The 24,139-nt window shown below is 47.1% G+C and overlaps 1 protein-coding gene across 5 annotated transcripts in view; it reads right to left on the reverse strand.

Annotated features, from left to right (window-relative positions):
- Positions 1–24,139, reverse strand: part of GPC3 (glypican 3) — a 148,403-nt gene that overhangs the window by 22,877 nt on the left and 101,387 nt on the right. For 4 of the 5 annotated variants that reach the window (XM_035541352.2, XM_035541350.2, XM_035541353.2 and 1 more), the window contains one exon: positions 4,078–4,231. The exons of the other annotated variant lie outside the window; for it this stretch is intronic. In XM_035541352.2, the coding sequence (XP_035397245.1) occupies positions 4,078–4,231 (154 nt within the window). The remainder of the gene's footprint in view (positions 1–4,077; positions 4,232–24,139) is intronic. 5 annotated transcript variants of the gene reach the window in all.

Raw genomic sequence — 24,139 nt, forward strand, 5'->3', positions numbered from 1 at the left:
CTTTTCCCCTGACCCCAGCTGCTGGACTGCTCAGGATGCTCCCGGGTGATGCTCCTGCCACTAAAGGCACTGTTTCCATCCCAACAAACTCCCCAATAGCCTGCAAGCTGCCCAGGGCACTGCATCCACCGCCACCTTTGCAAACCACCTGAAAAGGCTGCACCTCCTCTCCCACAGCCCCTGCTAAAGCCATTCAGCACAGGATCGTCTCCAGCATCCATGTTTTATTTTCAGGCTTCCTGGCAACCGGCTTGTCAGTTATAAGTGGCATCTTGAGTGAGAACGCCGGAGGTGAGCTAATTAGCGGGTGGCTGTCTGGAGCAGCAGTGAAGCGCCAGCTTCCCCAGGCTCTGTTTGCTTTGGGTACGTGGTGTAGGATGACTGATCTCAGCAGTGTGCGAGGACATGTTTGTATCATAGATTCTGGAATACATTTGCACTGACTCGCAATTTGGGGGAAAATACTATAATTTATTCGCTGGCATGATTTGCCATTGGTGTGGCATAAATATATGCATGCGTATGTACACATCCCTATTTTTGGAGCTCCGTGCACAGGGTGCCAGTTCCACGGTTACTCCATTGACAAACAGGAAGCGCTCTTCACTGAGCTGGAAGGCTTTCAATCCTCCTCTTATTGTAAACATTATCTGCCTTCAAAATCCTTAATGTGTTGCAGATGTGACAAACAATAAAAGACCTATCATAAAAAAAGTCTGCCATCTCCATGTTTCCCACTGGGGCAACATAATAATGAATTTATTAGCATATAGCGCTCACCAACATATGTTTATAGTCACTCACAAACTTTTGACTTGACAGTTTACAAGTATGTTTAAATCATTAAAGTTTAAGTTGACTGTCCAGTTATTACAGGGTCATTATAAATAGGAAACAAAGGTTACATTTTATACAACAGGCGATAAATCAAAACTAGTCTGTATTCAAGACTGACTTTTTTTTTTTTTTCCTCCTTTTGCTCTTTTTTAGTCTCCACATTTTCCAACCCTTCGGAGGGACACCTCGCTGAGGCCAGCACCGAGCAGCTGTTTGCAGTTATTACCCGGCAGGACCGGCGGCACCCGTGCCGGGGAGCGGGAGAAAGTCTGACTGCCAGGACAGACGCACTATCCAAACGACCTGCCTTTTGGGTGAGACAGTGCTGAGCTTTCCCATGCAAAGGCCGTGGCAAACTGACAACTTTTTCATTCTACCTTCAGGCAGACCCAGTGCCTGCCTGCACTCAGCTGGAGTCACCCACCTCTCCTGCTCCTCGTGTCACCGACAGGACACGCAGTGGGATGCACATCCTTTTGCACTCCACTTTGCTGCAAAGATTCGGTGGCAGCATGATGTTTATGTGCCTCGTTAAAGCCTTTATCTTATAGAGTGATCCCATTACAAATGAGATTTTAAGGCAGAGCCAAGAACCCGGGGCACATGGCCCAGACGCGGTCCACAACCTCACTTCACAGGACCACATGATTTTTATCCTGTTACCCTTGGATAACAGGACGACACACGCTGCAGAGCTGCCTGCCAAGTCCATCTGTACGGCATAGTCAACCCTTAGCGAGGGAGGAGTTCTCTGCTGCTATCACAGGGCCAGGGATATTTCCTCTTGAGCTGAACCAGACCTCTAAGAAAAAGAAAGCAAAGCACCCAGATGCATTCCCCAACAGCAAACCTGAGGACCAGCAGGGAAACATGCTCAAAGGGGGTTTGCATGTTTGGTCACCACGCTAGGACACATGCACTGCTGGCCATCCAGCCGCCTCGCTGCCTGAGCACTGCATAGCATCCAGCATGTGATAAAAGCAGGGAACCGTCAGCAGCTCAATCCCAGCCGCTCCCAGTCCTTTGTGTCTCTATTACAGGGTAACCACCTTGGGAAAGAGGGAGATAAAGCCATGCTAAATGTAAAAGTTTGTTTCACAAAGTATTTCCAGATTTCAAAGCCTGGCATCATTTCAAATCGGCTTGCTAACCTAAAATTTAGAATTTGTGGAACGGGGGAAATGTGGAATGGTTTCTGGTCCCTTTTATTTTCTTATGTACTTATGATATGATGGAAAAAATTAATTGAAAAATACCCTTTTCAAAGTGAAAAGGAATATTCTCAAAATGTTGAAAGTGTGTATTTCCACACCATCAGCAACTTTTCCTGGGCTTGTTTCCAACATAAAACTTGAACAGAGTCACAATTTATATCCAATACCAACCAAATATGAGTCTGCCACTGTCAGATCAACTTGCCTTTCTGCTCTAAGACAAAACACACACACTCAAAATAGCATGCTCAGCTGAGGAAGATCCAGAAAGTCTCTCTGGCCACCATGATGGCACAGCACACGTCCTCCAAGGCCAGCTAGCGCCTAAAAGCTGTGCTGGTCAAACCCAGTGCTCTTAGCAGCCTGAGAGGCTCAACCTGATGAGAAGACAATGCCCCAAGCCACTGCTGCTTTTTCACTATGTAAAGTTAATGTTTACCCAATCTGTAGCAAAGTCAGCAGCAAACACCCTCCAGCAGAGTAGTACAGGGAGGATAAGCCCTCTTTTCATGTAACATGTTCACATACCACAGTGACAAGAGAGGTCTAAATTGCTAGTCAGGCAGGTTATCTGGGAGATCAATACAGTGATTAAACTAGACTAGAGAGACAGAAGAAGGCAGAAAGGATTATATACACAGCTTCAGAGATCACTGATGATATTATAAAGAAAGCTATAAGAGGAAATTAGAAACACGTTAAAATAGCATAAAAGTGTGACACAAAGATCATGGAAAATGAAACACGTATCTCTGCTCTCAACTCAGAACAATGTGGATCACCTGCATTTCCTTAACATACACTTTGATATTTAGTTCTTGGATGAAAGAAAGGACATTTTATCCTTCTCCGAATTACATATTTCTCTTTCAGACCTGGATTGGAGGACTTAAAAAGCCTTTTCCTTCCCTTAACCAATATTTGAATATATGTATTTTATATATTTTACATAATGTGTCAATAATCTTTGATATGAAACTGGCATTTAATATTTCAGCTCTCACTTCATTAAGGATATTTTAATTATCCCAGACCAATGGAAGGGAATTTATAAACATCTGTGCTTCATTTAAGAGCCCAAATTTGCCTCTTAAACTTCAAAGCAGTAAAGCTGATTTTATCCAGGTTCAGTTGTCTGGTCTCTCGAAGAGCAAAGCGCAGCACTGGAACCAGCATTAATTGGACCAAACCCCCAGCCGCAGACCCACGTTCAGCAGACACCACACATCCACAGTGGACGTGGCCTCAAGCAGCCTGGTCTTGCTCATGTGAGCACAACAGACGGTGCAGCTGAGCTCCACGGAGTCAGAAGGAGGACAGCAGCAGTTAGGGGGTCAGGGAGAAGGCACACACCAACAGATTTGTGACTCCCCAAGTAGCAAATGGACCTTGACTTCCTCGCCCCAATGGGTGACCGGGTGATCTTACTAATAATGACCTTACTAATCATATGGCTGACCTTACTAATAATGTAGCCTTGAAGCATCAGGATGCTTTGTAGCCATCTTCAAAGCAACCAAAGACATGAATCATACTGACAGTCAATGCAATTTTAGGCTCCTGAGTACCTAAATCACTTCTGAAAAATGAAGCTGAGTTTTTTTGGTTGGTTGGTTGTTTTTTCCCATTTGTTTTTAAATTACCCTAAGTCTCTAAACCCTACATCAGAAACAACCAAGATGTTTTTCTGCAGTCAAGCCATCTTTACTGATTTTCTGAAGCCCTCCACAAAGCAGAGAAGCTCACCTTTAAACTCACAAGTGTGGGCAGCAGAGGGAATGAGAGAAGAAGGTGACTGATACCTACAGCCAGGCCACCCTCAACACAACCCTGCAAAACCCACCTGGAAAAGCAACCGCATTACTTTTCTAGCTGCTGCCTCAGCAGCACTTAGGCTAGCCAGCAGGACGCTGAGTGCAAACAGCCTCTGGGCCATGGCAGTGGAAAGCTGAGCAGCTCCTCGTGCTGTCACCCAGACTTACAACCCCCAGAGGGACAGCCGCTGCAGGACCACCATCCCCATCACCTGCTAAGAACCGGAGCTGGTTCCTCACTCGCAGCTCTCCGTCCCCAGAGCCTCTGCTGCAGTCATCTTCATCATCGCAGTCTCCGCTCTCCTCCTCCTCCTCCGTGGTTTTGCCCGTGGCTTTTTGGCGGGGCAGAGCCATCCCTTTGAGCAGCTGAAAGACAGGATGTGACAGTCATTTAACAGCTTCTGCCACCCTCCCTACCTCTTCATCTCACACTTGCAGAGGGATTGGGTGACAAGAAGGGGACAGGACTGGGTGAAGCCAGAATGGTGAGCCAGGACCCCAGTGCATGCCTTGTATCAAAGCACTGAAGAGCTCAGGTTCATTCATGGACAAAACCACACACAAAACCTCAGTGGAAGAAACAGGAGGAGGAAACAAAACCACACTGAGTATCTCTGATCCTTGGCTTTTCCCCATTGAGCCTCGAACCAGAGGCTGGAGGACATCTACCAGCCACCAAAGCCCAGGGGTCAGCAGCCAAACGCATTTCCAGAGTTGAGCCAGATTGAGTCCTACTGTCACGACAAAAACTAGCGGCAGGATGAAGCTCTTCTTTTCCCCTGGAAGTTGGGCACAGAAGCAACGGTGCAGCTGAGCCGCAGTCAGTGGTGGAGGGCAAGCAGAAGCAAGCATCCTTCACCCACTCACATACAGGGAGCAGCTGAACTCAGCCCCGGGCTTCGTCACTGCTGTGCCACCATGGGTCTTCGTGTTGTCAATTCAATATAAAGCGATCTTTTGGAAGACAACACTGCGTGGCTGTCATGGATTATCACCTATCTGAGAAGTAACATGTGTGAAAAGAAATGACAGATCTCTCAGATCCGTATGGTGCCCCACAAAAATAACCTAAAAATCTCATTCTTTACTCTTGAAGTACAGAGGATGCTAGTCTAAGTTTTTGGGATCTGCAAGAAAAGAGCAGCTCAGAAAATCAAGCCCACCACTTCCAGAGAAGACTTAGACTGACGGACCACTCATTCAGTCCTTTGGCAGAGCATGGAGTGGACACGAGAAAATAAAACAAAGAGCTGCTCTCAATCTCAGCCAGAAGTACTGGCCCAGTAATGCCCTCAACATTTCCAGGGGCACTGACACCACTTTGGGCAACCAGGACAGCTCCATACATCACGAATCCTACCGCAGAGGTTCAAAGAGCCCTTGTCCTGGCATAGCCCTGCCTAAGGCAGTCAGCACAGTGATGACAGGAGCACCTACAAACATCCTCCCCCACGGCCAGGCTTTTCTTCCAAACCTCTCACATTTCCTGATGTGTTTTTGAAGATGCTCATAGAGATGAGCTTTCTAACAGCAGCGGATTAAGGCAGGGTTTAACTTTGCTAGGCAAAGCAAAGCAATGACAGAATCTGTAATCCACACAAAGCAACTCTGGTATTTTCAAGCAGAAAAACAGTTCCAGTGCTTTAAAGTCAAGTCCTAACTAATCATGACAGGTTGCACATCACTGAGATGAAGATTTGAATACCTCCACTGAATGCAGGGTCAGGACTGCTTTCAAACACGGGTGGGAGATCTCAATGCTGCCCCTTCACGGTGCATGGTAGGATTAGACACATCTTTAAGATACTGGCTTCCTCTTCCCACTGACTTTTCTGATTATGCTATTGCTAAAAGAACCCAGCTATTTCATCATAAACCCAGCTTCACTTTGAAAGTGTGAGTCAGCCCATTAATATATGCTGAAAATTTCTATCACTACCACTACACTGCTAAAAGCCTTCTTGAATTTAATCTCAGTATTAAGAAAAATAACAAAAAGGATAAGTAACAGAAGATATTGCAAAATGGGAGCCTTCTGCTTACTTCAGGGGTTTAGTTGTTTCCATCTATTGCAGCAATCTGCGTGCCTTTCAAGGCATTTTTTAATATCTGGAATCTAGGTTATATTTTTAAACTATTAGGCTAGCCTTAGAAAACAGTTCCTAAAATATTTAGCTGCTGAAGTTTATACAGCCTTGGAGGAATGCTTTCAGCATCTGGCTCTCTGTCCACGGCAATGTCCACATACCTTATTGTTTATATTAGAGTAGCATAGCATAATGAAAAACAAATGGCTCAATGTGAGACCACTTCGGCTTTCCCGGCCGTGCTGTCTGTGCGCGCCGTGCCCTGCGGGCAGAAGCAACGCGGCAAACCTCTCCTTTGGGCGTGCAGCAGTCTGCCCTGTTCCACAGCCGTGCTTTTATGAACGGAAGACAAAAGGACACTGCAAGAAAAGGTGGTGGTGGTGTGGGGGGGTGTTCCCTGATGCATTTCTCCCCTCCCCAAAAGCTCAGGGCTGGGTGATAAAGACCCACACAGGTCCGTAGCAGGGAGCAACCGAGGACAAGGACACCCCAGCACCACCATAAGCATTTTGGCAACTGCAGCATTAACCTGATGTTTCTTCTCAGAGCAAGCAGCAATCCGGCCATGCCCACACACCCTGTAACCAGAGACGGCCTGGCTCCACACCCGCGTTAGGAGGTAAAACGCAGCTCATCCCCCCGAAACTCAGGGAAGCTCGGGGGATGAGTTTTCGTGGCCTTCAACAGGCTTTGGCTCAGAATGTCCAACTCACTCTTCAGGAGCTTTATTTTATTTAGATATTTACAGGCCTTTCCCAGAATATTGCATGACCACAAAAAAAAAAAGCAAAGCAAATGCAGAGTTGGGCGTAGCACGGGGCAGACCTCACACAAACCAAACACGGCAACTGCACAGGCCTTATCGCTCCTCGCATTTCTCTCTTCCAAACTAAGCCCCCAGTGTTTATGAAATGTTTTTAGGGGAAATCGTGCTCAAAGGCACGTCACGCACTGGCTCTTGCTGCAGAGCCTGGTGTTTCTCACATGCCATGGCACTGCGAGACCTGTACCCCACTCCTGGCGGCGATGCCTTTTCAGCCCTCCCGCAGGCTGCAGCAGCGCTGCCCCCCCCGGTTACCGCACACCTTTTGGGCAAGGACGTTGAGCCCGAATGTCAAAGGGGGACCAAGAAGCACTGTGGTTTGTGCAGCCACATGCCATGGACAGACAACGCCTGTCAAATCCCGCAACACATCTTTACACTGTAAATAAGGAATTCAGCAATAAATAAGCTCACTGTAAATAAGGACTTGGTAAATGACAGAGCTAACAGCATTCCTCAGAGCAGTTTATCAGCTGAAAATATAATGAGGGTGTCCCATACCAGTTAGGGCTCATTGCCCCAGCACACAACCACTAAAAAAGAACACACAAAAAAGCCCCTTATAGACCAAGGGAACTGCAACCATGCGGCTACAGGATGCTCACTTCTGCATCTGAGGCATGGAGCAAAACAGCAGGGACCTCACCGTACATGTCAGCAGCACAACTTTCATTACTTACATGAAACAGCAGAGGCCTAAGGAACTTTCTAGCAGAGAGAATTAAGTTCTGGGACATTTTCAGATTTAATAAGCTTAGCGGGAGGGGTGGAGGAGGTCGGGGGGAACCAGAATTTTTCAATCGTTTGTTTTCAAACATTGAAATTACTGAGCATTTCTTGTATTACTTTTTTTTTTTTTTTGGCATGCTATAAATTAGCAGCTTAATTTCTCAGCCTTTGTAGCCATAATAAAATGGGAACTTTCTGAAAAATGCCACACGGGCCCTCACAGGCTGCATGTCCCTGCGCAGTGGCTGGCGGCCACCCCGTGCTGCTCCTTCCTCCACACGGCACAGCCAGGAAGCGGGTGCAGAGGGAGCAACATGAAACACGAGCACAGCCCTGGAGCCCTCTGAGCATGAATGTAACCAGAGTCCCTCTACACACCACAGCCCAGGGTTACCACTCACAGGACTCCAGTGAAGACCCAGCTTTTAGCCTGGCTTTATCTGAAACAGTCAGTGCAGTCTACAGCAACATCTGGAGAAAGTGCAGCATCCTCATCCATGGGGAAGGGAAGGTGTGGATGTGGCCAATGCAAGCTGATGGTGGTGTGCAAGGGGCACGGTGATGCTTGCAGGCATCGAGACGTCCTCAGCCCTGCAAACCTGCCTGGGCATCAGCACGCGCCTTCACTGTCTCAGCCAACACCTTTCCTCTAGGAGAGGGGATGCGCTGCAGCAAAACATGACCAGGAAAAATGCTTCAGGAAATAAAATGGTACAGAAGAGAAGATGATCCAGGGAAGCAGTGAAAAATGAGAGGCAAAGGAGGTTTGCTTTTGCTGAAAGGCCACCCCCAAGCAGCCAAATTAGATGTAATGACTCCCATGCAGGCCTTGTTTGCCACGAAGCTACAGCCAGAGCCACAGCCACAGCCACGCTCAGCTACCATTACACAACCTCCACCATGGTCTGCATGCTTTATGAAATTATATTCAGTGGACTGAACATAGCTTCTCCATCCTTAAATAGCAACTGGAGCTGACTACTACCCTAACATTACAGTTTATTCATGTCCTGTGGTTTAAAGCCTATAGTAAGAGGCAGGAAAATACACAGTCCAGGGATCACTAAAGTAGTATGTAACAGTGAGATAGCTTTAACTTAATCACAATTCACCCAGCTGCAAGAGTTTACAATCATATCTGCTCTTCTTTGCTAAACCATAATGGCAAAAATACACTATAATGTATCCAACGTAAACGAGAGAGCTAATTGTGGGAGTCTGCGCGCATGCACATGTCTCAGAGGTGTCTGCGGGGCATTCATCTCCCATCTGCACAGTAACCGCGGAAAGAAACACGTGGGCCACATCCTTTGCTCCTGACTACGAGTTCCACCAGCTCAGACGTGCATCAGTTTTACTTCCAAGCTCACGCTTTTAAATCATGCCCCCACCCTGGACACAAGGGCACTGGCACAAGGGATGCCAGGCAGTCCCAGCTGGTTTCCATATAAATATTTGTTCCTTGGCTTGTCCTGTGGTCTCCCTGAAGCTCAAAAAACAAGCCAGATCAGAACAGTGTGCCGAGCATTTCTGCAAGGAAAGCTCCCTGGGGCGTCCCAGCATGATTTATACAATTATTCATAACCATACAGTGACCAGACAAAAACAGATGCAGCAATGCAGGGTAATGACTCAGCTGGATTTGGATGGGCCACCGTATGTTGAAATCTTTATAACTCCTCATTCTTAACAACCACTTCACTCAGAGCTCACCATCCCACCAGCCCACTGAGCCACCTGGTCTTGTTTTTCCAATTTTAACATAAACAGTGAGAGCTGCAACATACTTTTTATCATTAATCTCCTGTCTCCAAAAAGAAATCAACATTGTGTTCCTTGGACTGTAGCTTAATAGCCATTTTCTCATTTTGGAAACTATGCTCACAGTATTGCAAATATCAATTTGAGCAATACCAAAATTGTGCCCACAAATTCAGATAAAATATCGGCACTGAGATACAAGCACTGTGCTCCTTTAGGGCAGAAATCATCCCTTTCAACATACTTCAAAAATATGTAAAGTAAATAGAACAGCCAAACAGATTATTACGGGGAATAGAAGACTTTTAGAAAAACATTTAATTCCTTCATAAGTTTAGGGGGAAGTCTGATTGATATTTGTAATCTTTTGGTGGACAGAGCTGTCATTTAATTTAGCTTGCATGACTGAAAAAATTTAATAAAAGTGTTCCACTGAGTTTTACTGAAATTCTTCGCATGTTTTTAGTAAGCCTCTGGAATACGATCAAACCTAAAAAGCTGGAGAGGATGGAGACTGATCTTGCAGCTAAAATAATATTCAGAATTGCAATATACATTTAATAATCGAGTATCCACATCCAGAGTGCTGTATTGCAGAAAATCTCTGGATGTCCAGCTATGTACCGCTTCGCATCATGAAGAGGACCCCGGGAACCAAACCCAGCAGTGAAAGCCAACCTCTGGCTCTGCTAGAAACCTTTCAGAAACTCAACTCAAGCTACCAACTCAGGACTGCCCACAAAATTTTGGATGCCATCCTTCAGGAGCCTTGGTAAGAAAGAGTTTTGAAGGAGCAACGCTGTTCTTTCTCCTTGCATTATGTAAGTCGCCTACTCCGACCACATGCTTTCCGACACCCAACACAAAGGCCACCATACTTCCGTACTTCCCACACAACCCCTGAGATTCCCAGTAGGTCAGGTTTTTCCATTTTAAATTCCAGTCTGCTGAAAACATTGTCGGGGGGGGGGAGGAAAGGGGATATATCTTATAGCCAATCCTAACCTTTAAATTTGCAACACTGAATAATTTATGGGTGGCTTTTAAATCAGGGCAGCATCATGGGAAAAGTGCAGATTTTCACACGATACTGTTCCCTGTTAACAGCTCATTACAATGTACAGAAGTATATTCCCATTATGAAATACAGCTGGGGCTGTTTTGCTTACGAAGGTCATTATCTGATCACAAGCGAGAATCAAGGCAAGGAACCCATTTTAAAAGCCTAAAGTTGTGGACTTTTCAAAAACTCATGTGTTTTGAATTTTGTGGCCTGATCACGCACAAGCATGCAACAGGGAGAATCGATTCTCTCCACTTCCTTTGCTTATTAGCCCTAGAAATAGCATGGAAAAAATTATCTTTTATTAGCAAATATTTTCTTTATTATTTAACCAACCCTCATCATTGGATGCATTGATGCCGTCCCCTCTGCTTTCCTATTTCCCAGCTCCGTTCCTTTCCATCCCTTCTGTGGACAGGCTGCCTTGGCAGCACAGGAGCATGCACAAGCCGAAACTTGATGCAACATCAATAGCATCAATTTCACTTGCTTCTTTCTGAGCTCTAGAGAGCTTTCTCTGTCTTGGACAGCAACAAAACACAACGCGTATTACAGAAAAACTCAATGTTCCCTGGCACCAAGTACCAAATGCCACTAAAAATAAGGGAATTTAAAGCTTTGTAAATTGTAAATACCAGGATCTGTACTTCTGCCTTGCAAGATTGAGTGCATGTGTGCACGCACAAACAGGCATCGCTGCCCTTTCAACAACATTAGCCCACGGACAGAAGAGCCCATTTCAGCAGCAGGACAGTCAAACTGGCAGTTTTGTTATGGCCCTTCTGGTTGGATACATCTTGGCAGTGCAGATGAGGCAGAGAAGAAACCTGTTCCTAATTGTACTCCTATTTCAAGCTCAGCACAACAAGGAGCAATTGCTAATCAAATGTTAATAAACTGGAGGCAGGCTTTGGACCTGGAAAAGCCATTTTCAGTGCTTAGAAAAACAATGCGTTGGGCATGTCAGCTGTTTTATCAGCTGCTTGAAAAGCAAATTCTGCACTTCCCTGTGCTGCCTGCTTCAAACCACCTCAGGTTTTGCACTGCTGAAGCAATACCAGACCAGGTCCCAGCCAGCACCACACTCCTCCTCAGGGCAAGGAGGGCTCAGAGTCTGTATCATGCTCTCCAGACACAGAAGTATTTTACTCTACTTTTAGTAGGCCCCTCAAAATGCTATTTCCTGGAATAGGAAGAATTCCCCACCACGCTCACCTTGGGTCCACCAGCACAGCAGGACCCCCTTCACCACCTTCACAGACTCCAGAGAAGACACTCAGCTGTCAGTAAATCAGGTTTTTCTGGTCACTCTCCTGATAGCACAAAGAAGCTGGTGACAGCACTGAATTATTGGCCAAAGGGTTGCCCTACTTTATGGATCATCAGTTTAACTCTAGATTAGCTATCAAAACTGACAATATCCCTATGGGTAAAAGAAGACAGATAAAGACCCCTAAATGCTGGCAGTAATTAAAATGAGTCCACACTGGACAGTAAATCTCTGTCAGCAGCAGAAGGGGCTGCCAAGCCGTTATGAATTGCTGCAGCTTGGTGACTGCTGGCCGGTGCCCGGGACAGGATGCTCCTGCAGGCGCGGAGGTTTAAGCCCTCCCTGGCACCAGGACCGGCTCCTGCCTGCTTCTCCCTCAGTAGAGGAGGTGTCACTTCCCTGGCCCCAACAAATGTTTGTTCATCACAGGGTACACACGAAAAAGAGGTTACCCGGGCTTTACGATCAGCTCATTCGCCTTATAGGCAGTTCCTTCCCCACGCAGCTACTTATGGCTTGTTTTTGTGCAGCAATCAGAAGGACCAGAACAGCACAATGCCAAGCGGGACCATGGGGTCCAGCCCAGCCCACTGAGGACCTGGGGACTCCCCATCTGCTCCCAGCTTGTGCCCTGAGCCCCACATCAATGCCAATGCTGCAGAAATGCTCCTTGTGAGATGCTGCTGTTCCTTCTTTCTCCTTTGTGTTCCTGATCACAAACCATCACTTCACCATCCCTTCCTTCAGACCTTCTTCCATCCCCATTAAACACAGGTCTCTTTCAAACTCCAAAACCAATCATTAACTTCAACACAGTCGCATCAGGTAGTAGATAATGTTTCAGCACCTTGCTGGAGTCTGTCTGAATCTTTTCCTGCCAGAATAGGACTCCTCCAAGTTAGCAGTTCTCTAGAACTAAGGTAGGAATGAAGCTTTTTTTTTTTTTTTCCTGCAGAAAAAGCAAACCAACAACACAAAAACACTGCAGCTCTTCTTCGCTTTGCTGGGCTGACCTGCATCATTTGCTCAGTCTCTGCTACAGGGCCCATATCTGCTCCAGATTTGGTGCCACTTGTACCAAAGCACCTCCTGCTACATCACCGGTTCACTGAGGACATTTGGTGCACAACCCAGGTGAACATTTGTGCTGACAACACCTGTATCTGGATAAATGGGAGCAGAACACCACATTAATCCCACAGGTGGACTGTTAAACCTGCATGAGGGAAAGAGCTGGTATCTCAAGAGCACTGTAGTGGGCTTTCAGACTGCCTGGAAGAATGAAAGGGGGTCACAGAGTGATGTCCCCAGCAGGCAGATACCCATCTATGCCTGGTAAGGGATTGCTCACCCACCAGAGCCAGCGGGTAGAAAAAGCATTGCAAAGATGCTTCTTTCCTTGCTAGCTGCAAGCAATGTATGCCTCAACCGCTTCCCATGCTATTTCTTCACTGATATCATGTTCCTGCTCCTTCTCCCCAACAAAGTTTATCCTTCTCCTACCACCATCCACAGTAGGAGATGACTTCCCTTCTCCTGCCCAACCACTCTACATCACTAGACAGGAGAACATGGACCAATTTGTCTACCTGCCAAGCAGCCACCCCTCAGGGGGTTGGCAGCTGAGCAAAGGAGGGGTGTGGGAGCCTATGTGGGCCAGGACCTATCCACTGCTATTATCCATATTTTCCATATTTGTTTAGTTGTGTTGGAGCAGAACCCTGCTATGCCATCCAAAAGGCACTCAGAAAATCCTAGAACACACGTCACCAGAAGATAAAAGATCAGACAACAAGCAGTGACAGGGTAGGAGCACAAGGAACAATACAGAGATAGAGGTGGAGACAACCACCTCATCAACATCACGTCATTCAGACATCAAAGCAGAGATGGCCTCGAAGGAAGGCGCCCTCAGCCTTTTGTTACCTGAGGTCAGGATGTTCCACCACAGGCCAGCGCCCAGTTTAAGTGATGGGTACAAAAAACACAAGGCGGATGCATACACACAGCTTCAGAGCGTGGTGCTTTTATCTCTCAACCAAGCACACATCTGGGCTTCAGTACAGCGCAGTCCCACACCAGAGCACCTAGGAAGATGGGTTGGTGTTGTACCACTATCGTACCCTGAGCCACCTGCTAAAAACGATTCTCTGGGAAAGGGACCAGCATGCCTGAGGCAGGCACACAGCACAGTGTGGGTCCCTGCCACCCTCACCCACCCGCCAGCCAGCCCAGCCCCGCTCACGTCAGAGCGGCTGAGAGATTTCCTCTTGGCTCAGGCTCTGGCACACGTGGCTGCTCTCCGGCTGTCAGCAATGTCTGCTGGGGCTGCCTGAGAGAAGACATCTCGTCCTTGGCACCAGGTAAGAAACAGCAAGCCGAGAGCTGTGTCGGAAGGGTTTTTTTTCCCCCTTCTCCTTCTGCCACTCCACAAACAAATCTGTCCCAGCAGCTTCCCCTTTTTCCCTAAAAGCTCCCAGCAGAGAGGGAATTCTCAAATCATGTATTTTTGTGCACAATGTTGTCTTGTACAGAGGTTGCTGCCAGAATACACCCCCCCTCCCCATGACTGCCACACCCCAAGGGGTACCCTGCCCTCCCAGGGGCTGCTCTTTTTAGCTTTAGTTTTGCATTTGTTTAGTCCCAAGGCCCTGAAAGCTCAGAAAGCAACTGCAAACAGCTCTGCTGAGCATCCCCAGCTCCACAGGGCTGCCACAGGAGACCCAACAACCACCTCGCCAGCCACTTACCTCCTACCAGACAAGAGAACCCTAGTGCAAGGGTAATTACTGAGCTGTTGATTTCAGCAGAGATTTAAATCACGCAGGAGGAGAAAGACCCATAGCTAACAAGATTGGGGGTATTTGCCATGGGAAGAGAGAGCAGCCAGCCTTCCCTCCTGAGGACATACCAGGGCAATTGGTGCCTTACTGAGCCCTGGACATGCACTTAGGAGCTTGGGGGCCACCTCTGCCATCCGCCAGCCTCCATTCTGTCCATCAGCCCTGTGCAGAAGGCAGAGCTGGGACACGGGAGCAGGGCTCTGCAGGCAGGACGGGGCCAGCACTGCTGGAGAAGGCGCCCAGCTGGAGCGGGGAACCCAGGGCCCCAGGCCCGGCTGCCACAAGTATTTATGCACTTCACATTAAACAGGCACTCGACTGAGACAAACCAGACCAGAAGTAATCCCAGGAACGGGGGGTCTCCAGCCTCCATGGTCCCTAATTAACGGCTGATGGCTGGGCTGGCTCCTGGGCAAGGTCACCACACTCCTCTGCACTCAGAGCACGGCTGCTGCTTGCTGAAACCCAAAGAGGAGAAAATGTAACTTCAGAAACACAGCTTTTCAAGTGTCAATACTGGCATCTGCCTCCTAGGATAGGCCTACAAACAAGAGGAAACATCCAGGGTCCATCATGGACACTGCTGATGCACTGGGGTGCAATTTATCACCATTATTGAAAGTATCCACCAAAAGCAGAGCCTGCAAGGTTCAGTATCCTGGGGAGAGCAGCAGGCAAGAGGAGCCCTGCCTGGGGTGATTCTCCCACACAGATGCACAGCCACCAGCTGACACAGCTCACCATTTAAATTAGATTTAAAACCGGTGACTTTATACCCTCCCCCAGAGAGACCCAACACTTGCAGAGGAAGCCCTGAAATGTACCTACACAAGTCTCACCCTCCACGTTTAGGAGCAATGCGCTGCCTGAAAAGGTCAACGCACTCCTTCCCCACTCACAGGCAGGAGGCACTTGAAGGGTCCTGCCAAGAATAAAAAGTAATTTCCTGCCCATCATGATAGGTCTTGATTACAGGACGCCCATCCTCAGCCAGCTGTCCCTCAGTTCCCCTTGCTGACAGTGCTCCACAAGACAGCATCTTCTTACATGCGTCCTCAGAAAAAAACAGCTGCGCACATTTTCTTCTTTTAAATACTGTTCCCTCACAATACAGCCAAGCAAGGCCATAGACAGTAAATATTGCTGCAACCTAACCTTCCCTGTTTGCTCTCAAGTTTTGTGTGGCAAAGGCCATTTATTGCAGCACACGCTACAACAGCAAGAGCGCTAAAATATAACCTGGCCCTTGCCGTTAGTTACATGTCAAAAGCAAGCTAAGAAGTTTAAAGAGCAACAGCATTAACTGACAAAGTCTTCCTGAGCCATGATGGCTATTTACACGTGCGCCGACACACACAGGTTAAAGCAGCCTTATTGACAAGGGAAAGGGTTTGCCAGAGCAGAGACCTGCCTAATTACAAACAGCTGCTTTGTCAGCAGGTGTAACAAAAGGAGCAAGATTACAAATCATTCATTACCTAAAACATACAGAACTTCTTTCACTTTCTGACAGCAGCATGGCTTGGTTGAAAGCTCACGGGGCTGCAGCAGTCTATGCTGGCAGCTACCTTCGAAGTGGGACAGAGCACTGGGAGAGGTCCCAGGAGCATCTCCTGCTCCCTGAACCCTGGGGTGCATGGGTACAGCTCTAGGTCCAAGCAGGGCCCCTGCAGGTGGCACAGCTCACAAACACCTCGTGCACACCAAAGCACAGCCTCCTGAAGCCTGTGGGAAGAGAACGGCCGGCAGGACCTCGTGATGGAGCTGGCCCAACCTGCCCAGGACAAATCTGACTGAAAAAGCAGTTGCTTTTTCCTCCTTCCCCCGAGAATGCGGCTGCTATGTGGTTACACACCACAAGCTGGAATCAAAAGTAACATTATTGTTAGCAAGTCTTTTTCTAAAGAACAAAGCAATCAGGTTTGTTCTGCGGCCAAGACGACCATAGGTTACTTTCCAGGCCTGCTCTGGAAGATGAAGATTAGCTCCCACAGTCCCAGTCCTCTGTCCGGACCACATTTTTAAAACCTTGACATTAAGACAAATTTTAGAGAGAAATGCAAAAATGAGAGACCTACCAGTCATCCCACCAACTCCAGACAGGGCTGTGTGCTTCGCTACTGTAATTAAATTTCAAAGAAAAGGAGCTGGGGAAAGTTTTTCCCAGCCCCCTGCTGAAAACTTGCCCCCAGACCCCTCAGCAGACAGAAAGTGCCTCTGTTGGCAAAAGCCAAGGACCGAGGGCCATCACTTCTACCAGAAGGGAGCAACCCCCGCTTTGAGAAGCCCTCAGGCAGCACCAAACTTGCTGCTGCCGCCCCATGGGCATGCATGGGCAGCCAGGGACCACTGGAGAAGACACCCACCTTGGCCATCTTCCACTGATCACATTACCAGGCTGAGTCACAGCACAAGGTGATACTTGAGACGAATAGCGAGGCCCAGAATAACTGTAATTAACTGTTCATTTGGTATCAACGGATCCACTTGTTTTGCTATGCGAGGATTCCTCCAGGTTTGTTTCCTCCACAACAGGATAAACTCCAGTGCTGGTACAGGATATCTGGTGTTTGTTTTAAAGCGCTGCTGTGCATCAGCTGCTTGTTTTGGACACAAAGGAAAATTAATCCCTTTTAAAGGTGTTTTTCTCCCCAGCTGATTTCCACTGCATTGTTTGGAGGACACACCTGAGGCACCTGCCTCCCCACACAATCCCCCCTGGAGCTGAAGCCACAGGGGCAAAGTTGAATCCCTTTTCTTACACAGGACCGCAGCAACAAGGGAATTTCAGGGAAGGTGAGCAATAAAATGCTATTTATGTTACCTAAATGCTCTGAATGCCAAACAAACTGATGCGGAAGCCATCCAAAACACCAAGCCATCCAAGCTCAGCCACCCCAGCCTCCTGGTATTGCTGGATTGCAGGTTGGATTTCCTTGCTGCACGGGAAAACTTCGCTGCTCCTACAGTCACAACCAAGCTAAACATCCATTTTGATGCCAGATAAGAGGTGAAACACCACTGGTGAGCAAAGTGACTACTAGATAGGAAAGTGGCATTAGTAAAAAGGAAGTACAGGTGAGGCTTTCTTTTTTCCACACAGATGCAGGAGACATAGAGCTTCACAAGTACCTTTCCCACTCCTCTCCCACATGTTCCTGGAATTCACTGCTGGGGAAGGTCAAATGGAAGTCCGCAAGGAAACGGAGTGAGTCCTGTCTTGAAAAATGACAGCTCTGTAGTCTCACTAGGTAGAAATAAGAAAAAAAGTACACATGGGGATGGACCAAAGGACTTGGGTGCTCTGAGGAAAATCTTACAATGAATTATTTTCTTACAAAAATGGCCAATATGGGGCCTCTAGGATGCTGACAGTTTTGCCACTGCCTTCAATAAAAACAACAGGTCAGTAACAGACAGCAGTAGTAACTTCAGCACCCGGGAGATGCTCAGGTCCTCAAGCACAGCCAGGTTCTAGCATCACTGAGCACAGCCAGAAATGTGACTATTTACCACCCTTTCCTTACTTAAAATGGGAAATACCTCACATTCCACAGCAAATTTAACTGCCGCAAGCAGTAAAAGCATGGGGCTTAACAGTGCACCCGTTACGCTCCTCCATGTCGTGCAAGACCATATGTAAAACCAGCAAGAAACTTCAGCAAACAGAGCCCAGATTACAAGTTAGCCAGTTACCGTCTGTTTAAAAACACACGCACAAACACCGAGTTCAATTAATCTCGGGCTGTTAAAGAAAACCCATTCAGGGTGACCTGCGGGTACAGCGTTCCCACAACAAACCCGATAAAGCAGGGATGTTTGCAGATACAGCCCTGACGCACGATAGCTGGCGCAGGCAAGCAGTGCTTCATGCTGAAAGCAAGAAGGAGGGAAAGAATGTTTTTGGATTTAAAAACCTTCCAAACAATAAAATACATTAAAATTTAATTACGTTCTAGTTAGAGAGGGTCACACTTCCCCTGATTTAACTGGCCTGGCAAAATCCTGTAATTGCCACTTCCATATGGAGTTGGAGGCTGCAAGAGAGCATTTACAGTGGTGTGTTAACAAGAGCTGAGGCACGGCTCAAAAGGACAACGTCGTTACTCTTTAAATACCAGGCCTAGACTTGGTGGAGCTATAGATTATTTTGTGCAGTAAAAGAGGAATTAGCTGATCCATTCCAAAATGCATTTATCATTAAAATAAAAATCTTCTGTCATTTTATTTAATAGCCTTAGTAAGAAATAATTGCAATGTCTGGTTGCTTTCAACAACATGTGGTTTTAATATTTTAATTGTTACAAACTGTTTAATAATGTTGAACAAAAGGCGTGTCCAATTATTGTGTTTATTAACTTTTCTTTTGAGGACTTGATAAATTATACTACAAATATACGGTGCTTCAGATACTGTAGTGTTAACTTACTAAATTTGAAAGTGGAAAATCAGCCAACAGTGACTCGTTTTGGTGCAACTTAAATATTGTATTTGCGAGTGACAAGCATTATGTATCACTTCATTTAACAATCTAGTAGTTTGTGCATTTTTCTAATTATTATGCTGCTTTATCTGGCTAGGGAATTAAAATGCGGTGGGAATAATAAACCCCACAAAGCCTAACGGGCCACAGAGAGACATGATTCCACCGAATCTGTCAAAGTCATGGATTTTTTCTGAAGGGGAACTATATTCCTGAAAACTCCTCAGCTCCCCAGGGTCTCCCACAATAGACTTAATGGTTTTCCCCACTTTGAGCCAGCTGGGACAGCAACCGGCAAGGCTTTTCCCGGGACCTGACAACTCCCTTGGAAGCACCCGCCAGGGTGAGCTGCCTCCGCACGCCAGCTCTTGGGGCACCCCACAAGGACAGCTGTCTCCATACCAGTCACGGGTTTCCCCATGCAGGGGCCAGACCCAACCCTCTGCTGCCCAAGAGTGGCCCCCCATCGCAGGTCCCCAGTGCTCGGACACCCTCTGTATTTTGAGCAGAAGGCCTGAGACGCGTTTGGGCATCGCGCTGTTCCCAGGCCTATTTTGTTTACATTTGATTCAATCAAGTTGTGGCCTTTTGGCCTCTTTCCAAATTAACTTCTGGGTGACCTCCGCTGTGCCCTCTCCCAGCAGCAAGGCCTCCGAGAAACAGGCCATTAAACCTACAAACAAATATTGGATATATTGGTTGATCAAGCGAGCTTCAAACATAGCTATTTAACCCCCGGCACATGCTTTTGCAAACTAAGTATATTTTGTCTTCAGTCATTCACCCTTCTTTGCCTACTTCTTTTTAATTCCAACTAGAGCTCCGTGTTTTACTGCCTCATAAAACTTCAAAATTTCTCATCCTCCTGTAAACCCCATGAAGAGCAGCACAGGGCCCGTTCACACAGATCTCGCTGCAGGGCTGGGTCTTTACACCGAGCCATGAAGAAAGGCAGCAAGATCCTGCCCTGTGGATCAGCCGTAACACTCTAAGAAATTGTGTGTTCCCCCTATTTCCAAGGAAATAAATCAAAGTTGGTTTCTCAGGGTCTGTGAAAGCATATTGCCTGGATTCCAATCCCCAAAGGGTTGTGTTTTTTTGTGTTTTTTTTTTTTTTTTTCCAAGAGCTTATATGGTAGTTAGATTTCTGGCTAGAGAATATGCAATATGATAAAAACACAGTCCCTATACAGGGCAATAAATTAGAGATTGTTTGATGTGGAAACCAAAGAACTGTCAAACTCCAGTATATCTGAAATATTCTAAATGAGCCCTTAACTCCAGTGTCTGGAAATGTACAATATGTTTCCAGACCCTTCAATCTTGTAAAGGCCCATCTCCCCCACTTAATTTTCCTTTTATGGATTTTATTCTTCATTTTTAGTGGATTTTTTCCCCTCCTCTTTCAAAACTGTGCTCTCCCTCTTTGAGATAGTCCTATGATAAACAACAGGAATTATCTAACTGTAGAAAGGAATCAGAAGTGGACCCAAGCTTAATCTTTAGGAATGCTGTTTTGTCACAGACTTTGTATGGGACGTCACCTCCTCGCTTCATCTGCCCACTCGCAGAACAGGGACAGCTACTGCTCCGGCTCACTGGGCTGCTTTGCAGGTAAGTGCAGTAAGGACAGGGGAAAGCATCTCAGTGCAAATGGTGTCAGAGCCCTGCAAGCACCCCACGGAGTGCACAAGCAAGCTGAGGACAGAGAAGGAGAAAAAAGAGATCCAAGAGCATCACACTGGCTGATCCAGTACTTGCAGTCTCCATCGCAGCTGCATGCTTGCATCAGCATCACCCTGGTCCACTCTCCCAAGCCTTTCTTGGTAGGAGGTTGCCGACGGAGCAGAGCACCCAAGACATGGGACATGAGGCACGATGGCTCCCACCTCCACACATATCTGTTAGAACTTGAAGTCATCCCCATCTGTCAGCCATCCCGGTGGCGAGGGGAAACTTGAGTGACCAGAGGAAATAACTCATTTGCACGCTGCTTTTTGCCTAGGGTTGCTATCAAGTCACAAAAAAACTGAGCAAGACCTTGTGCTGACGATGAATAACCTCTCACTTCCAATATAGTTTCATGTGTGGGATGAGTGAAAACCCTTCTAGCCAGAAACAGACCCCATCCACCCTGGGAAATAAAAGTTAGGAACCAATTCCAACTCATTTTCCTGAAGGCGACCCTTGGCCTCCCAGCTGAGATAACAATGCTAATATTTATGGATGGGCTATTCGTGCCTCTGGACACAGAGCGAAAATAACTCAAATCACAACTTGGTAGATATCTAACAGAACTGAAAAGGAATCTTTGCTTCCAATACAGCAATAACAAACCATCTCGCCCACCAATGCAAAAAAAAATAGCACCACCCACAGTCACACATGCACACGAAAAAAAAGTGGTCTGGAGTCTTGATGTGATGAGTAGGCACCAGCGATTGTGACTCATCCAGAAAGAACTGACCTGAGACAACACACCACTCAGACAGCCATGCTTCATTCATTTATTTATTTTAGCTTGATAAAAGGTGCTTAGACCAAGCTAAAACAATCTGGCAAACTTTTTGACTTCCCTTTCTCTGTGGGTTAAGTTTTCTGTACTCTTTTCAGTCACTGTGCATTTGGTTCTAATGCACAAATAACATTCCCAAACTGGAAAAGTTTGAAGAGAATTTCTCATATATGCATACTCTTACACAGATTCAGTTTGAGAAGATAAGAACTACTGAGCAAGCATTATTTCCTCCCTCATACAACATATTTGCCAAACTCAAGCAAACTTGAAAATTTGGTGCACTGATGAAAGAACACACATTTTTCAGCAGCATGAGCAGCCTGAAGTAAACTGAAGCCAAAGCATCAGCAAGTTGCAGACATTGGCAAAAATCCACAAGAAAATGCTGTGGAACTCTAACAAAAATTGCACCAACTAGCATGGTTCCTGAGTCTACCCATATGAATGAAAACTGACCTGCATCTCCAACACAAAAAAACAGGGAGGATTTCATTAAGTTGTGCTAGACAAACAATATACTGGTAGTCACATGGGAAACCAGTTTAGAACTCTGAGCACTACAAGAACTCTTTTTTTTTCCAAAAAGACTGAATGTTTGCAAAACCTCAGAAACCACTGTCCATCGCGTTTGGTAGATACGGAGTTTTTCACCCTTCCCGAGCCTAGGAGTGCACACTGTTTCCCAGATCTGAAGCCAACACCTGAAAAACAACTGTAATTCATCCAGAGTTGCTCCTTCCACATTTCCTACTCTTTAGCATCCAAGATGTGTTCCAGATGTGAAGCAGATCACAAAACTTCAGTAGGCCAAGAAAAGAAGTGTGATGGTGAGCTCTGCCACCCAAAATCCCTACTTTAAGTAACATCCACAGTTACTTTACCAGTATATAAGCTGCTTACCATTGATCCTCAGCATGAATAGCTAGGTTCATAACTAACTTTCACAAGTCACTTTACATTTCCTCCTGATTTTATTCTCAATTCCCCTCCTTCTCAAACATAACTTTACAGGAGGGGTTGATTTTTTCAAAATCTTACAATTTATGCCATCAAAAGCAAAACAACTCATCTGCTCCCTGCAATGCTACAACTTTCCAGTCTGATACTGTGAACAAGGGAGAGAGCTGTAAAAGACCACGACTGAGCTGACCATGTTCACCCACTTACCCCTATTCTTCTCAGAGCAGGAGCAGACACAGACAGGCTGCTGCTGTAAACAGCTGCGTTCAGCCAAGTTATGTTTACCCAGGGTCCCTCGTTCCACGAAGCTTAGCTCCTCAGCAGCCTGAACTGTTCAGCGAAGACCTAACTTGACCCAATCTGGCAGCCAGCATTTCACAACCACTTTATGTCAGCAGTTTCAAGTACGCTAATAACCATGTTTTGTTCAGTGCGACTTTCTCACTGCGAACGGCAAAATATCATTATCACCTGCAGGTTGAAGCCTGCCCTCTACCCCATTTAATAGGGAGCTGATTATGCTATTCTCTTCCCCCCACCCCCCCCACCCCCTTTAATAATTACAGGCTGTGGGCAGATGGCACAGCTTTTCCATGCAGGAAGGCAGAGCAGGCTGCGCTGCCATCGCCTGTTCCGCTCGCTGGGGTGCTCCCGGGGTCCCGGTGGCCCCAGTGCTCCCAGCCAGCGGCCAGTGACGTGTGCCTGCCCCGCGGGGCTTCGGCCAGGAGCTGCTATCACAACAGCCCCTGGCAGCTGCGGGAGCAGGAAAGCAGAGGTTAGCAGAAAAGTCGCTAAGCCAGCAACTTCGGGCAGATCAGCCCTCACAGCCCACCAGGCAGGGTGCAGCTGGGCTTTACCATGGGAAGCTGCCGCGCCTGAAAGCATCGTGCTGGAGCAAACCTGGACAAGATCTCCACCAGTAAAAGCTCTCTTGAGGGAGACTGGGCAGCTCAGCCATGTTAAAGAAAGCATTATGGCCCAAGTATTTTCCCAGCAACACCCCAATGCTGTATGTTCCCAGAGAGTACAGAGGTCCAAGCTGCCAGCCTACTAGAGAACAACCCCTCTGAGAGTTACACAGTGACAGAGAGCAGAGTCCAGAGCCAGACCCCAGCCCAGCTGGGGACAAAGGCAGGGCTGGCTCGAGTCAATACTGTAGGAGAGCTCTGGGAGGTTAAACCCTCTCCCTGCAGCAGTCACACTGTGTGAAAGGCAGTTTCTTTCACATAGCTCACAGCCATTTGCCAACTGAACACAGCACAGAGGTGTCACTTAATCCCTTGGCAGCAGTGGGGCTTCACAGACTTAACCTGGCCTGGAATGATGGGTAGAGACAAGATACTGCTTGTCCTTGCAACGGTGCCAGGTCTGAGACCGTGGGAAGGAAGCTCCCTGCCTGGCAGAGAGGGTCTCATCCAGCTCTGCCACATCCCCATTAAACAGTAACTTGCTTCGACAGTGATTAGGAACAGACATCCAAAGACATACAGCAAACTAACAACTGACCCTCCATTCCAGCCATGAGCAAAGCCAAAGAGGACTTCAACAAGAGCTGATGTCAGACATGTGCCACATTGACCCACACCAGCACCTCGTGCTTGTGGATATCACAGCAGCACCATCTTCCCACTGTACCGGGGATGAGCACCCACCAGAAGTGCACCACAAGGACGCATCCAGTGCCTGAGAACTGGCTGAGCCCAAAGGGCCACACCATGCATGCCCTGTGGTTCCTGT

The sequence above is a fragment of the Cygnus atratus genome, chromosome 13 (genome assembly GCF_013377495.2).
Source record: "Cygnus atratus isolate AKBS03 ecotype Queensland, Australia chromosome 13, CAtr_DNAZoo_HiC_assembly, whole genome shotgun sequence".
Lineage (NCBI taxonomy): Eukaryota > Metazoa > Chordata > Aves > Anseriformes > Anatidae > Cygnus > Cygnus atratus.